The sequence below is a fragment of the Saccopteryx leptura genome, chromosome 1 (genome assembly GCF_036850995.1).
Source record: "Saccopteryx leptura isolate mSacLep1 chromosome 1, mSacLep1_pri_phased_curated, whole genome shotgun sequence".
Taxonomy (NCBI): Eukaryota; Metazoa; Chordata; class Mammalia; order Chiroptera; family Emballonuridae; genus Saccopteryx; species Saccopteryx leptura.
This window is the reverse complement of record NC_089503.1, coordinates 177,142,624-177,157,984: the sequence shown is the minus strand read 5'-3', so window position 1 is coordinate 177,157,984 and position 15,361 is coordinate 177,142,624. Positions and strand designations below refer to the sequence as shown.

The following is a 15,361-nucleotide window of genomic DNA, read 5'->3' as shown; positions in this document are numbered from 1 at the left end:
TGCCATGTTAATGGGTTGGGCTCATCTCTGCTCTACTCCTCTCTATAGAATCTTGATCTGTAAAGTCTTGCCTGCCTTTTTATTTCCTCAATGCCTTTCTGCAGTTGACCACTGTCAGGAGTATTTCTATAGTAAGAAAAAAACCTTTTTAATCCAGTCTATAGTATTCTATTACAGTAGCCTGAATTGACTAAGCGAGAGTCTTAAGAGATGCAACAGCCTAATTAAGCTATGTATACTGTTGTATCATGATTCAGTTTAACAAACTGTTAAGTTGTTTGATATTTTGAGATATCTAAAAATTTGAACAGTCACTACCTATGTAATGGTATCAGAAAACTTGTTAAATGTGTAAGTATGATAATACTGTGGTTATATTTAAAGTGAGTCTGTTTTCTAGAGATATCTATACCCAGAAAGGTATAGAGATAAAATTATATGCTATCTGGTATTTGCACAGGAGGACGGGCAAGAAGACAGGAGTATCAGTGAATTAACACTGACATTGTGGGAATTACTGTTGAGGATGGGTGATGGGCTCATGGGAAGTCACTTTATACTATACATCCAAGAGACATTTTTAGACAAAAAAAATGAGAAATGTGGTGACCAGCAGAACTCAGGCGTTCTTTAGGCAGATGGAGAACGTTCACAAGTAGAACTGGTTTGGTGTAGAGAATAAGGGGAAAGCAAAGGCAGAAGAATTCAGAGAGTATTTTGATGTTTCCAAACCTATGACCAGAATGGTTATAAGAAGAGATGAGGAAGATAAGCATTTTTGAGTGGAAAATGATGAATTTAAGATTTAACAAGAGGCATCTTGAGCACCTTGAGTTCCTGTTCCTAAAAGTCATGTGTCTTGAAACTGCCTTCCAGCTTACCACTCTGTATGAAAACATAAGTCTGCGCAACCAGCAGTTAGAAGATGAGGTAAAAGATCTGGCAGACAAGAAAGAGTCAGTTGCACATTGGGAAGCCCAAATCACAGAAATAATTCAGTGGTGAGTACTCTTTTAAATGTGTTTTTATGGGTGATTTTGGACAAGTTGGTATAAATTCCAGGAGGTGACTAACAAGTTACCTTATTTTTTGCTACGAAAAAATAACTTACTCCAAAAGCATAACTTTATTACTGATCTGTGCTCTGCTGTGTTTTCCATTGTGTTGTCTAAGTCCAACAAATATACCATGTCAGCTTGTACACAGCATCATTGAAACCTGTTATTTCTAAGAAAAGAAACTGTTATTCTTTCCTAAGATAGTTGGTCCTTAAAGAACAGAAGAAAGTCATTCACTAGCTCTAGATGTTCCTTTCTTCAGTCAAAATTGCTGTTATTTGTGATTAAGAAATAGGAAACCTGGAGAAAGATTTAGAAACTGGAGATGTGCTATCGTCATCTTTCATCCTTATAACAGATTGGTTCACACATGACATTTTAAAACCTTAAATGGTTACAGTTTAGTTTTATCATCTGTTCTTTGAGCTCTTAGGATTTAATTTGGAATAATTACATTAGTAACTTTCATATTCATTCATTAAGGTGATTCTGATTTTTGTAAAAATTTGTATATTTCTATAGTATATGAAGAGAGTAGAATCCAATGGGGACTTTATTTTCTAATGAAAATAGTATGACTTTTTATATTTTCTAACTTTTTGGCAAATCATGAACATTTAATTTATCTGAAAACATTATTTCTTCATATACAAAGTGGGCAAAAGTAGGTTTACAGTTGTTCAAATGGAAAATAATACTGTAATAAATAATACAAGGGTAAATGGTGTTTTGCCTAGTCACAACTATAAACCTACTTTTGCTCCACCTTGTATTTATTGATGAATCATTTAGTGGAAATTTTAGTTTTTCATGCTATTTTCCTTACTTATACCAGATTAATACCCTCCTTTTAAATCAAAAGTGAATAAACATTTATTTTTTTTTTAATGTTAAACAGGTGAGTTAAGTATCTAAATACTGGCTTCACTATAGAGTTGTTATGTTAACTCATCTTGAGCTTAAGAATGTGACTATTCATCCTGGCTGGTTGGCTCAGTGGTAGAGTGTCTGCCCAGTGTGTGGATGTCCTGGGTTCAATTCCTGGTCAGGGCACACGGGAGAAGTGCCCATCTGCTTCTCCACATATGCCATGCCCAGCATCTCTCTCTCTCTCTTCTCCTCCTACAGCCATGGCTCAATTGGAGCAGGCTGGCCCAAGGCACTGAGAATGGCGCCATGGCCTCTGCCTCAGGTGCTAAGACTAGCTTGGTTGCTAAACAACAGAGCAATACCCCAGATGGGCAGAGCATCACCCCCTAGTGGGCTTGCCAGGTGAATCCCGGTCAGGGTGCATGTGGGGGTCTGTCTTTCTGTCTCCCCTCCTCTCTCTTTAAAAAAAAAAAAATGTGACTGTTCAGTGACTATCTAAAGGAAAATGTCCCAATTGTAGAAATTTGGTTGTGTTCTAAATAGTGCAGTTAAATCGTTCATTAATGTTTAATTTATATCTTTGTCATCAAGTTTACATTTCTGAAGCAAAATCATTTTAATCTTTAGTCAAGTTTATATCAAAACTTAACAACTATTGGCCCTGCCTGGTTGGCTCAGTGTTAGAGTGTCTGCCTGGCATGTGGAAGTCCCAGATTCTATTCCATCTGGGCACACAAGAGAAGCACCCACCTCCTTCTCCACCCTTCCCCATCTCCTTTCTCTCTCTTTCTTCCCCTTCTGCAGCCAAGGCTCCATTGGAGCAAAAGTTGGCCCAGGCACTGAGGATGGCTCCATGGCCTCCACCGCAGGTGCTAGAATGGCTTAGGTTGCAGTGGAACAACGCCCCAGATGGGCAGAGCATTGCCCCCTGGTGGGCATGCCGGGTGGATCTCAGTTGGGCGCATGCGGGAGTCTGTCTCTCGGCCTTCCTGCTTCTCACTTAAGAAAAATAAAAAAACAGAAACAAAAAAAACTTATAAATATTTATTTGTAATTTCATTATTATATAATCAAGTTCATAATTAAAGTAAATATATAATTAAAGACTCTAGAAGACAAAGCTGATCTGCCCCTAGCCTGAGCTCCTCCTAAACCATTGATCTTTTCCAGTGACTAGCGTGGTTGGTTCAAATGGAATGGAAAGTGGTTCTGGGAAAGGAAGGGAGCTTTAAATGTGGACTCACTGGAAAGGACTGGTAGACAGGGTTAGAGTGGTATGTAATCCCACAAAAATACTCATTTTATATTTTTAATATCCAAGTGAAATAAGCAGAAGAAATCAGGAATACAAAGAAGTCACTTTGCTTTAAAGATGTTATTTAGAAATGGTTTTGTATTAGATAACAAATTTTTAAATACTTAATAGTCTAAAATAAAAAGATATACTCCCTGTTCTGAGTTCTCACCTACTTGAAAATTAACTCTCTACATACAACTATCCAAGGTTATAAAGATCAAAGTTTGGAAACTTGTAATATACAGTAGTCCCCTCTTATCTGCTGTTTCGCTTTCTCTGGTTTTACTTACCTACTGTCAACCTCAGTCTGAAAATATTACATAAAGGTTTCAGAAATAATTCCTAAACTTTAAATTGGGCACTCTTTCAAGTAGTGTGATGACATGCACTGTCCTACTCCATCCATTCTGGGGCATGTATAATCCCTTTGACTCCTCAGGAATCTGAAGTCCAAGGATGCTAAAACAAGGCTCAAGATTTAAATTTCTGTGCTGTACACATCATAGATACATATACATTTCATGAAACATTCTTCAGAAACAACAACCTGTGCAAAGGAAATGGTCTTCCCCAGAGTGTGTTAGAATACACTTCTGAGCATTGCAGGTTTCAGTATTTTTCTTTGTGGAATTAGAGCTTTCCCTATACAAGTAATTCTCATTCTTGAGAATAGGACCTTTTGTTGATTTTCATCTGCTGGCACTTCCTGCTTCGAACTTCCCTTGTTTTGTAGATGTAACAAAAGCAAACTTTTCTCTTGAGAAATTCTCATATATGGAATTTGTTTTATCGAATATAATTTGAAAACTTTTCTATTTTAAATCAGAGTAGTTGCATCAGCAAGATAGTCATAAGACAATAAATAGAAACTAAATGTTAGTAAACTTTAATTTTTTATTAACCATTTTAGAAAACAAGACTTTTATTACTATACAACTTTGATTTCTGTGAAATACACTATTTTAAACTAAATCTTCCAAGTATAGCATACTGTAGTTTGAAGAAGGGTGCATTATGTTTTTATAACATAAAATGGCAAACTCCAGTTAATGAGAAATCTTAATATTCTTTGGAAATCATGAGAGAAGGGAGTTTAATGTTAGATTACAAGAGTGTCACTTCTGTGGTTTGAGATGAAGTTTTACTAATTTATCAGGTATCAGTAACTTGGACTTCACTAAACATGGTCAGCTTTTTTTTTTTTTTTGTATTTTTCTGAAGCTGGAAACGGGGAGAGACAGTCAGACAGACTCCCGCATGCGCCCGACCAGGATCCACCTGGCACGCCCACCAGGGGGCAACGCTCTGCCCCTCCGGGGCGTCGCTCTGTTGCGACCAGAGCCACTCTAGCGCCTGGGGCAGAGGCCAAGGAGCCATCCCCAGCGCCCGGGCCATCTTTGCTCCAATGGAGCCTTGGCTGCGGGAGGGGAAGAGAGAGACAGAGAGGAAGGAGAGGGGGAGTGGTGGAGAAGCAAATGGGCCCTTCTCCTGTGTGCCCTGGCCGGGAATTGAACCCGGGACTCCCGCACGCCAGGCCGACGCTCTACCACTGAGCCAACCGGCCAGGGCCAACATGGTCAGCTTTAATTAGTCGATAAATGAACAAATTCAGTAAACCTCTTCCACTTTTAGAAGGTATTTTAGAACATCTTTAAATTTCTGTCACTTTTCACTTTCTTTATGATGCTTTAAAATAATATATATCTCACTGAAGTTTTGTTTACTTTTGTATCTTACCTCTGTCTTTGTGTGTATGCATTTTAGGGTCAGTGATGAAAAGGATGCACGAGGATACCTTCAGGCCTTAGCTTCTAAAATGACTGAAGAATTAGAAGCATTAAGAAATTCCAGCTTGGGCACACGAGCAACAGTAAGCTGCCATTCTGCACAGAGACATCATAATGGGGACAGGGAAGCCTCAATAACACTGATAAATCTGAGTACTTAATTAGTTTGTCTAGGCCTTAGCCTACTATAACGTTTTTAATGAGAAATCAGTTATTCCAAGTCTGTTCCAGTTTAGGAAATCATAAAACATAGCTGCTTACCTATAATTTGTATGGCTAGCCAATATTGCTGACAACTAAAAAATAAATTCATTTATATGTGAGTGCTCAGTTATTTCTGAATTTAATGAAAAATATATTTCCACAAGCAGTGTTTCTATCCTTTTTTTGTTAGTGGAGAAAGATAATGCTTTTAAGTAGTTTCCAACTTCACTAGGATTACTAAATTTAAATGTAAAAAATGGAGCTAAAAACAATCATATTATTTCATAGGATATGCCCTGGAAAATGCGTCGTTTTGCGAAACTGGATATGTCAGCTAGACTGGAGTTACAGTCAGCTCTGGACGCAGAAATAAGAGCGAAACAGACCATCCAAGAAGAACTGAATAAAGTTAAAGCATCTAACATCATAACAGAATGGTAAGATTGAATAATATAGTCTTACTAGAAAACTTCTACATTGGTCAAGAAGTATTTGAGAGAAGTTACATGCTTAGTTTCCTATCACTTTTTTAAAAGTGATGACCAGAAAAAATTATGAAGATTTAAAAGTGAATAGCTGCTTTCATGCAGTGATGGGATTTTAACACGGCCTTATTTTCCTCTGGCTTGTCTGTAAAGTGAAATTAATAGGACTCATTAATATTCTATTATTTTTCCCCTTATTTGTAAAATTTAGTTGACTCTCAGATTTTATTCCATTAAATACTCAATTCTCTCACATTTAAGAATTTATTATTTTAGTTTAAAAATGCAACATGTAGTCAGAGCAAAATATAGTCATCTGTATTTTGGCCTGTAACATCTGTATTCTGGCTTATACCATGAATCTTTTGCAGTCAAATGATAAAGTCTTGTTATAAATAATGTAGACATAAATTAAGTGTGCTTTACTTAAATATGGTAGGGAGATATGAAAATAGGAAAAAATCTTTCCCTGGAGAGTATGAATCGGATCCCAGCATGAAGAGCTACTGAATGTCATTCTCCGTGTTGTAATTTAGAATAACTGATTTTCTTCTTACACATAGGACATAAGAGTTTGTTCAGAAATCAGAGTTATGAGTCAAACTAAAATTATAAACATAGGTGCTTGAAGTCTAACAGAATTCTGAAATTAACTATTTTATGACATTTTAAAATTTAATAATTTAGGTCAGGGTCAGCAACTTTTTCTATAAAAGGTCAGATCGTCTCTGTCTACTCAACTCTTGTCATGGCAAAGCTGCCATGGACAGCACAGAGCTGCACCAGCCTGGCTGTGTTCTGGTAAAATGTTATTCGCACGAACAGATAGCAGCCTAGGTGTGCTCCTCCTGGTAGTCTGCATTTCCCTCTTAGCGTGGCTCACATTTAAACCAGTGAAGTGAAGTTCAAGTAAATGATGGCTCACTAACCAGCAGTAAAAATAATGACATTTTCCACTTTTTTCCCTTATTTAAGTAAACTAAAAGATTCAGAGAAGAAGAACTTGGAACTGCTATCAGAAATCGAACAGCTGATAAAGGACACAGAAGAGCTGAGATCTGAAAAGGGTATGGGAATGTTTTTTTGCATCAGTCAGGACTTAATATTCTGTAGGACTGCACTTTATTACACAAGAATCAGCTTACTGTGTAGGTGGAAGAATTGTTCAGCTAAGCAGTTCTGCATTTATGGATAGATGGGTATAGTGTGGTGCATACACACGTATTTGGTAGGTGGGTCTTGGAGTCCTTTTGTTTAATACATGTTGTTTAAAGATTTGACTGTAACAGGAGAACTCACTTTGTCATAAATTTAACTTTTGTCAGTACTATGGATTATTCACAAGTAATTTTTTGTGACTGGAAAAATATTAATTTTTATACTACTCTCACATGCTGTAGGGCAGCGGTTCTCAATCTGTGGGTCGTGACCCCGGCAGGGGTCAAACGACCAAAACACAGGGGTCGCCTAAAGCCATCGGAAAATACATATTTATTATACAATACATTTTAAAATATGTATTTCCGATGGCTTTAGGCGACCCCTGTGTTTTGGTTGTTCGACCCCTGCCGGGGTCACGACCCACAGATTGAGAACCGCTGCTGTAGGGGATTCACTCCCAGGGTATTTGAGGAAGCAGTGTATGAAATAACTACAGCTTAATCTAATCCAGTATTAAAAGAGCAACTGAAAGAAAAAGGATTGTTTTGGATTTCAGTGTCTTTTTCCATGTTTGATTCTTAAACTGCTGGCCCTGTGGAATTTCCCAGGATTTATTCCTTTTCTTGAAAAATTAAGCATTTTTTTTCCAATAATGTGAAAAGCAACTCAGTGCATGGTAGTACTATTACATGAACGTCTTAAACTTACTTTCTATAATGTAGGCATTAAGAAGCCTACATTTAATAAAAAGAGAGAATGTTTTCTTAATAAAGGGATCTCATATATGTGATTATGACAAATTTATTTCTTGACCAAGTCAGTGTTCCTGACTGGATAGTGTCCGTGTTAATGGGCTTTGTGTTGTGCTTGCGTGCCACCCTGCCATTGCCCAGCCCTGACACTCAGGGAGGTAGAGCTGGTTGGGCTTCTGCATCTGCTTTAAACTGAGGAAGAAAGAAAGGTAATCGTGTTAAAGAGTTACCATGGAAATTCCATTACAAGCAGTAGATGTGCAATTAGTATTTGTTGATTGCATTTCCTAGTGGACAAGGAAAGAAGGAACCCGGAACAAGTGAGTTAGGAACTCAGGTTAGGAGCACAAGGCGCCTGTGCAGCCGAGAGGCAGGGCTGTTAGACATGGGGAGTGGAAGGTGTCTGTGTTATTTAGTGACTAAAGGAAAAGAATGCGAGACATGGAGCACTTGTGGCCCTCAGTTTATATAGCAGAGATCAATGCAGATTGTAACTTACTGGGACACGCAGATGGCACTGACTGCATCATTTTTAGAATAAACCTAAACTTGCAAAAGAAAAAACTTAGTTTATAACATTGCTCTATTTTGAAAACATGTTAACTAATAACTTTTTATTTGGATTTTTTTTTTTTTTTGTATTTTTCTGAAGCTGGAAACGGGGAGAGACAGTCAGACAGACTCCCGCATGCTCCCGACTGGGATCCACCCGGCACGCCCACCAGGGGCGAAGCTCTGCCCACCAGGGGCGATGCTCTGCCCCTCCGGGGCCTCGCTCTGCCGCTACCAGAGCCACTCTAGCGCCTGGGGCAGAGGCCAAGGAGCCATCCCCAGCGCCTGGGCCATCTTTGCTCCAATGGAGCCTTGCTGCAGGAGGGGAAGAGAGAGACAGAGAGGAAGGAGGGGGGGGTGGAGAAGCAAATGGGCGCTTCTCCTATGTGCCCTGGCCAGGAACCGAACCCGGGTCCCCCGCACGCCAGGCCGATGCTCTACCGCTGAGCCAACTGGCCAGGGCCTTATTTGGATTTTTAACATTGTACAATAATAAAATTTTACTATATGATATAATGTACTTCACTACTTAAATGATGTAATATTTACATAATGTGGACAAGGTTCTTTTTTCTGTCTTATTTACTATTATATTCCCAGTATCTAGAAGGAGAGCACATAATAGGCTCTCAATAAATATTTACTGACTGAATGAATTTCTGAACACACAACCTTATCTGGGAGCTCTGGTGTATTATTAGAGTAATTTGAAAAGCACAGAAATTAGTTGATGTCAGTTCCTGAGGATATGGAAATAAAAAAATGTGTACTTGGTTATTTCTGGTATTTCTTCCCTAGTATTTATCATTATATGTATATTTTAAGAATTATTTTGGAAATTATGCATTTAAAGTTAATACCATGACCAAGAGATAAACATTCATTCTGTCAATAAAACAATACCTGAAATCCAATTGAGACCTCAACAAAATTTGTTTTATCACTGCATTATTTTCTTTTAAAAGATTATTTGTGCTAGTGCATACTTTGTGCTTGATAAGAGTATTTCAAAGCAGAAACCTTATTGGTGATAAATTATCTTAAAAACAGACATAATCAAGGCACTGGCCGGTTGGCTCAGCGGTAGAGCGTCGGCCTGGCGTGCGGGGGACCCGGGTTCGATTCCCGGCCAGGGCACATAGGAGAAGCGCCCATTTGCTTCTCCACCCCCCCTTCCTCTCTGTCTCTCTCTTCCCCTCCCGCAGCCAAGGCTCCATTGGAGCAAAGATGGCCCAGGCGCTGGGGATGGCTCCTTGGCCTCTGCCCCAGGCGCTAAAGTGGCTCTGGTCGCGGCAAAGCGACGCCCGGAGGGGCAGAGCATCGCCCCCTGGTGGGCAGAGCATCGCCTCTGGTGGGCGTGCTGGGTGGATCCCGGTCGGGCGCATGCGGGAGTCTGTCTGACTGTCTCTCCCCATTTCCAGCTTCAGAAAAATACAAAAAACAAACAAACGAAAAAAAAACCAGACATAATCAGGGCTCTGTTTTTAAAATTCTCTTGTCTACCAAAAAATTTAATGTGGGTTTTTTTTTAAATGTTTTTATTTATTTATTCATTTTTAGAGAGGAAAGAGAGAGGGCGAGAGACAGAGAGGGAAAGAGAGGTGAGAGAGACAGAGAGAAAGAAGGGGGGGAGGAGCTAGAAGCATCAACTCCCATATGTGCCTTGACCAGGCAAGCCCAGGGTTTCGAACCGGCGATCTCAGCATTTCCAGGTCGACGCTTTATCTACTGTGCCACCACAGGTCAGGCTAATGTGTTTTTTTATAATGTAGTACATGGGAAAAGAAAAATAAATTAAGAACTCAAGTGTGTTAAGAAACAAGTGTTTCATGGAGAATGATATAACTTAACTGTTACATGATATTCCAAGAAAAATTCGTGTAATTTGTTTTTTTTAATTTGTAGGTTTAATATCCACCAACTTTAAAATATGGTAGTTTGCGAACAGGTCTTACTAGATCAGATTATCAGTCCATGAAAATTAGTTTTAATTGTTCTAGTTTTAAGAAAAGTTGCTGCTGTCTTCTAGGTATAGAGCACCAAGACTCACAGCATTCTTTCTTGGCATTTTTGAATACGCCTACCGATGCTCTGGATCAATTTGAAGTGAGTATTAAGCTTTTCAAATATTGTTTGCAGTCAATTTAAAATCACTTTGTGATTTAAAATTCACTTGCGATAAAATTGCTTTATTGTATCCTACGTAAGAGGACTGAGATGCTTATCTACTTAAAAGCATATTAGGAAAGGAATAAGTTCTGCATTCTTATGAAAACTACAGTCACTTTTTTATATAAGAAAACATGTAAGAAAGGTCTACTTATGAGTCATAAGATTTAAAAGCAATTTCACCCCTTCTCCTGAGAAACAGTAAGTGCAGAACAAATCCTGACTTTTGAAATAACTTCAACACTTCTTTTTTCTCTAAAGCATAGAGCCACAGTAAAAAGCAGTTGAAAATATCGGTTACAATAGGGCAATGTTAGTTCCAGTTCAAATGAATTCAGTTTTGTTTTGTTTTTTTGTTTTTTGGGTTTTTTTTTTTTTCATTTTTCCGAAGCTAGAAACAGGGAGGCAGTCAGACAGACTCCCGCATGCTCCCGACCGGGATCCACCCGGCATGCCCACCAGGGGGCGATGCTCTGCCCCTCTGGGGTGTCGCTCTGTTGTATCCAGAGCCATTCTAGCGCCTGAGGCAGAGGCCACAGAGCCATCCCCAGCGCCTGGACCATCTTTACTCCAATGGAGCCTTGGCTGCGGGAGGGGAAGAGAGAGACAGAGAGGAAGGAGAGGGTTAGGGATGGAGAAGCAGATGGGCGCTTCTCCTGTGTGCCCTGGCCAGGAATCGAACCCAAGACTCCTGCACGCCAGGCCGACGCTCTACCGCTGAGCCAACCGGCCAGGGCTGAATTCAGTTTTTTAGAAGTACATAATAGAAATGTTTCTTAAAAATGTATTATATAGAGTGTGTTGGGCAGATTTTGTAGTAATGAAATAATGATCATATCACTCTTTATCGTTCTTTGGTACTTAAATTCTTTGCTAAGAAACCTTTACAATATAAAGTATATTTTTGCCTTAGAAAATTTAAGTTAGTGATTATATCTTTATTCAACAAGTAATTATAGATCTCTGTGCAAGCATATTAAAAAAACCAGACATAATCAGGGCTCTGTTTTTAAAATTCTCTTGTCTACCAAAAAATTTAATGTTTTTTTTTATAATGTAGTACATGGGAAAAGAAAAATAAATTAAGAACTCAAGTGTATTAAGAAACAAGTGTTTCTATTCACTATTCTAGGTTCTAGTCACTATTCTAGGCGCTAGTGACCAAATAGGCCAAGTCCCACCCGCAGAGAGTTTACAATCTAGTGGGAACAGTTAGAGGCAAAAATTTATTTCTTTTAGTTGTTACCTTCTAAAGTGCTTACACTGAATTTGATTATTGATTTGCCATGAGCTTCATTTTATTACATTCTGGGCATAGTATATGAACTATATTGCATTCCTTTGGGAAAGGGAAAAAAAGAATCACTCTTTAAAAAGTAATGAATTTCTAAGTTTCTTGTAAAACTATTGACAGTGACTGCTTTTCTCATTTATTTATTTGAATTAATGTCATTTGCCTTTCAATTGTTTTACAGAATTTTGATTTATTATTTGTTCTTACTAAATTGCTTCATCCATATTTTCTATTTTTTTTATTGCTGTATTCGTTAAATAGGATTCCTTTTCTTCCTCATCTTCACTGATTGATTTTTTGGATTACATAAGTCTTTGATTTTTTTCAAACCAATGCATCCTTCAGTAAAAGAGATCAGTGAATGGATATGAAGAATTTGCCTAATGCAGTCAGTTTCAAAAATATCACACTTGATAATTTGTGAGCCATAATTTGCTTTGTTCTTACCTTAAATATAATGAAGTGTTTATCATTATTAAACATAATAAAGTAAAAATGAACTTTGAAAAATTATTTGGCCTTCAAAGAATTTGTATATTTGCATTCTTTGCAACAGCTCTGAAAACTGGAATTTTTTTTAATTATCACAATATATTATAGATATATAAATAACTAGTTTTTATTTTTCATGGTGATTTCTATTCATATTCCCACCTCTTTTCAGCACTTTATTTCATTTCTCTATTACTTAAAAGAAAACCTCTGGTGATATAATCAGAAAAAGTAACAAGTTTTATTATCTTTCCAGTAGATTTTATAGTAACACAGTAATTGAACACGAATCAATCTTTAATGCTGACAGAATTTCTCTTCTAACGTGAATAGTGATTTTACTTCAATACTGTATGTACCACTCTCTACACTAGAAATTGACTGCATTATCATTTTCTCTCCTGCATTCTATACATTTAATAATTTGGAAGTTCTTAATGTATGTCATTCATTCTCTTTACAGAAATGCCTGACCGATACATTCTCTTTATCCCACTTTAAATGGCACAGCAATCCTTGTCATTAAGGATTTTGTTATGTTAAACATTCAGTCTTTCCTGAAATTGGGAAATAAAATGGCTTCAAATTTATTTTATTTTTTTAAATTTTTCCATTAACTTTAGAGAGGAAGGGAGAGAGTGAGAGAAAGACAGGAACATTGCTCCAACCTGTATGTGCCCTGACTGGGGATCGAACTGGCAACCTCCGCGCTTCCGGATGATGCTCTAACCCAGTGATTTTCAACCTTTTTTGAGCCGCAGCACATTTTTTACATTTACAAAATCCTGGGGCACACCACCTACCAAAATGACACAAAATGACACTCTAACACAGTACATATTATACATATAGTTAATAATATAGTTTCTAAATGTATTTATACTCACACCTGACCATGTCTCGCGGCACACTGGTTGAAAAACACTGCTTAACCAACCGAGCTATCCAGCCAGGGCATGGCTTCAAATTTAAATATTGTACATAAAACTTTTAAACCAAGGGAAATTCTTTAAATGTTTTGTTTTTGCATTTTGATAAATACAGTTATTACATTCAGAAGAATATGTAGCATCATTTTTCTCTAAAGTAAACTCTTGATCTAGATTTTAAAAAATTCTTTATAAAGTGATTTTTTTTATTTTTGAAATATTTGTACCAGTGTGCAACTTGGCTCTCTAAATGGAAACTATCTTGTTAAGACAATTATTCTAGTTGTATCTACAGTGTGATAAAAAGAGAACTCTCTTGATGTACAATACTATTTCATGTTATCATCTGGTGTTTATTTTACTGTATGAAAATATTCAATATGATATTTCCATACAGACATCATTCACATTTAGAGGAATAGGAAGTTTGAATATATTATTTTAATTGTTCTTTCCACTAGAAAATCATTTTCATTTTTTTTCTGACAAACAGTTCTCTATATCTCCTTTGTCCCCCCCAAAATCTTTGAATATAGAACATAGGAGTAGTCTGTGTTTTGGCAAATAGGGGAGTGGTTTTCAGCAGGAGAGCCTGCCGGAGTGCACCCCCCCCCCCCAGCTCCCTCCTGTGTCTGCTCAGTGCTCCCTCCATCCACCACCCCCTGTGCTCTCTGTCCCCTGCTCCCCTTCTTCTTTTAGGAGTACCTGCCCATCCTTGTCCTTCACCCACTGTTACCGAGCATGAACTTTGTTCAAACAGACCACTCAATTTTAAAGCTGTACAAAGGAACCATTACAGAGGAAAAGGCTAACCTTTCTTTGCTCACCAGACAAATAGGGATAACAGTAGTACTCATTTCATGGGGTCGTTTGAGAATTTAAAAAAATATATATGTGATGCCCTCACTAATAGTCTTTATTGCCTTACTCTTAGTAGGCCTCTCTCCTCCCTTCCGGTGTTCTCTTCCCCTTCTTCTCTTGTCTGTCAGTGTGATTTCTCTTCAGTGCTTTCTTAACTCCGCACCACCCAGCCTTCCCATTCTGCCAGCATGAACCACTGCTTGCCTTCCGGGTTGTTGAATCCCATTGTCATGGGCAATTCACTTTTCCCTGTCAGGGCGGAGGCCAGCAGTAAGCTCCCTTTTCAAAAATTTTTTGTATTTTTTATATTTTATGGCATAGACCTTTTGTTTCTCTTTATAGTTTATGGCTATAAACACCCTTTCCAGAATTATCATTTACTCATCTTCAAGGTCCTAATGAAATGATGTTTTGAATAATGCTATTCAGTCTTTGGCACCATTGGGTTCAGTATCCAAGATATTTAGTGTACCATTAATTCTTTATTTCTCTTAGGCATTTGAATTCTTAAGGAATAAAACAAATCTGGATTATTCTCTTTTTTTTTTTTTGTATTTTTCTGAAGCTGGAAACGGGGAGAGACAGTCAGACAGACTCCCGCATGCGCCTGACCGGGATCCACCCAGCACACCCACCAGGGGCGATGTTCTGCCCCTCCGGGGCGTCGCTCTGCCGCGACCAGAGCCACTCTAGCACCTGGGGCAGAGGCCAAGGAGCCATCCCCAGTGCCCGGGCCATCTTTGCTCCAATGGAGCCTTGGCTGCGGGAGGGGAAGAGAGAGAGAGAGAGGAAGGGGGGGGTGGAGAAGCAAATGGGCGCTTCTCCTATGTGCCCTGGCCGGGAATCGAACCTGGGTCCCCCGCACGCCAGGCCGACGCTCTACCGCTGAGCCAACTGGCCAGGGCTTGGATTATTCTTTGTGATACTTGATGCTTATAATATGTAACTGTCTTCTAGACTGAGTGGACTCTAATTCTTAACTAACCCATAGAACACATCCTCTGGTCATTCTTTTTTGTTTTCTGTCTCACTATTACAGAAAAGTAGAAAGTTATATTGGAGACCTAAAATGTTAATGACAGATGGAACCTGTAGGTACAGGAGGGAATGAGTCACATGTTGAGCAGAATTGCAGAAAGCAAGCTTATGGTGCCCACACATCACTGACCTCCATCTGTCCTACTCACCTGGTGCCTTCAGACTGCCCTCTGGTTCTCCAGAGTTTTCTGGCCCCTCTAGAATCACCTCTGCTTTCCCCTTAACCCTCCCACACAGGTCTATTAAAACTGTATTTCCTTTATAGAGTGCACAGTTACTCTCCACCTCTAATTTCTTCTCAGTGTGTTTTGCTGTTAATTCAGAATTCAAATGGATTCTAGGATTTGGGGCAATATAGGAAGATGTTCTAGGCAAGATGCCCCCCCCCCCATTTTTTAAGTAACACTATTTA

At 38.5% G+C, this 15,361-nt stretch overlaps 1 protein-coding gene across 8 annotated transcripts in view; it reads left to right on the top strand.

Moving 5' to 3' along the window:
- The window catches only part of CDC42BPA (CDC42 binding protein kinase alpha), a 230,502-nt gene that overhangs the window by 147,443 nt on the left and 67,698 nt on the right, over positions 1 to 15,361 (top strand). For 6 of the 8 annotated variants that reach the window (XM_066381642.1, XM_066381622.1, XM_066381611.1 and 3 more), the window contains 5 exons: positions 877 to 1,001; positions 4,990 to 5,095; positions 5,505 to 5,653; positions 6,677 to 6,768; positions 10,196 to 10,272. In XM_066381642.1, coding sequence (XP_066237739.1) covers positions 877 to 1,001; positions 4,990 to 5,095; positions 5,505 to 5,653; positions 6,677 to 6,768; positions 10,196 to 10,272 — 549 coding nt within the window. Of the gene's footprint in view, positions 1 to 876; positions 1,002 to 4,989; positions 5,096 to 5,504; positions 5,654 to 6,676; positions 6,769 to 10,195; positions 10,273 to 11,890; positions 11,933 to 15,361 lie in introns of all 8 variants that reach the window. The other 2 variants (XM_066381657.1, XM_066381650.1) reach the window with 1 other exon arrangement.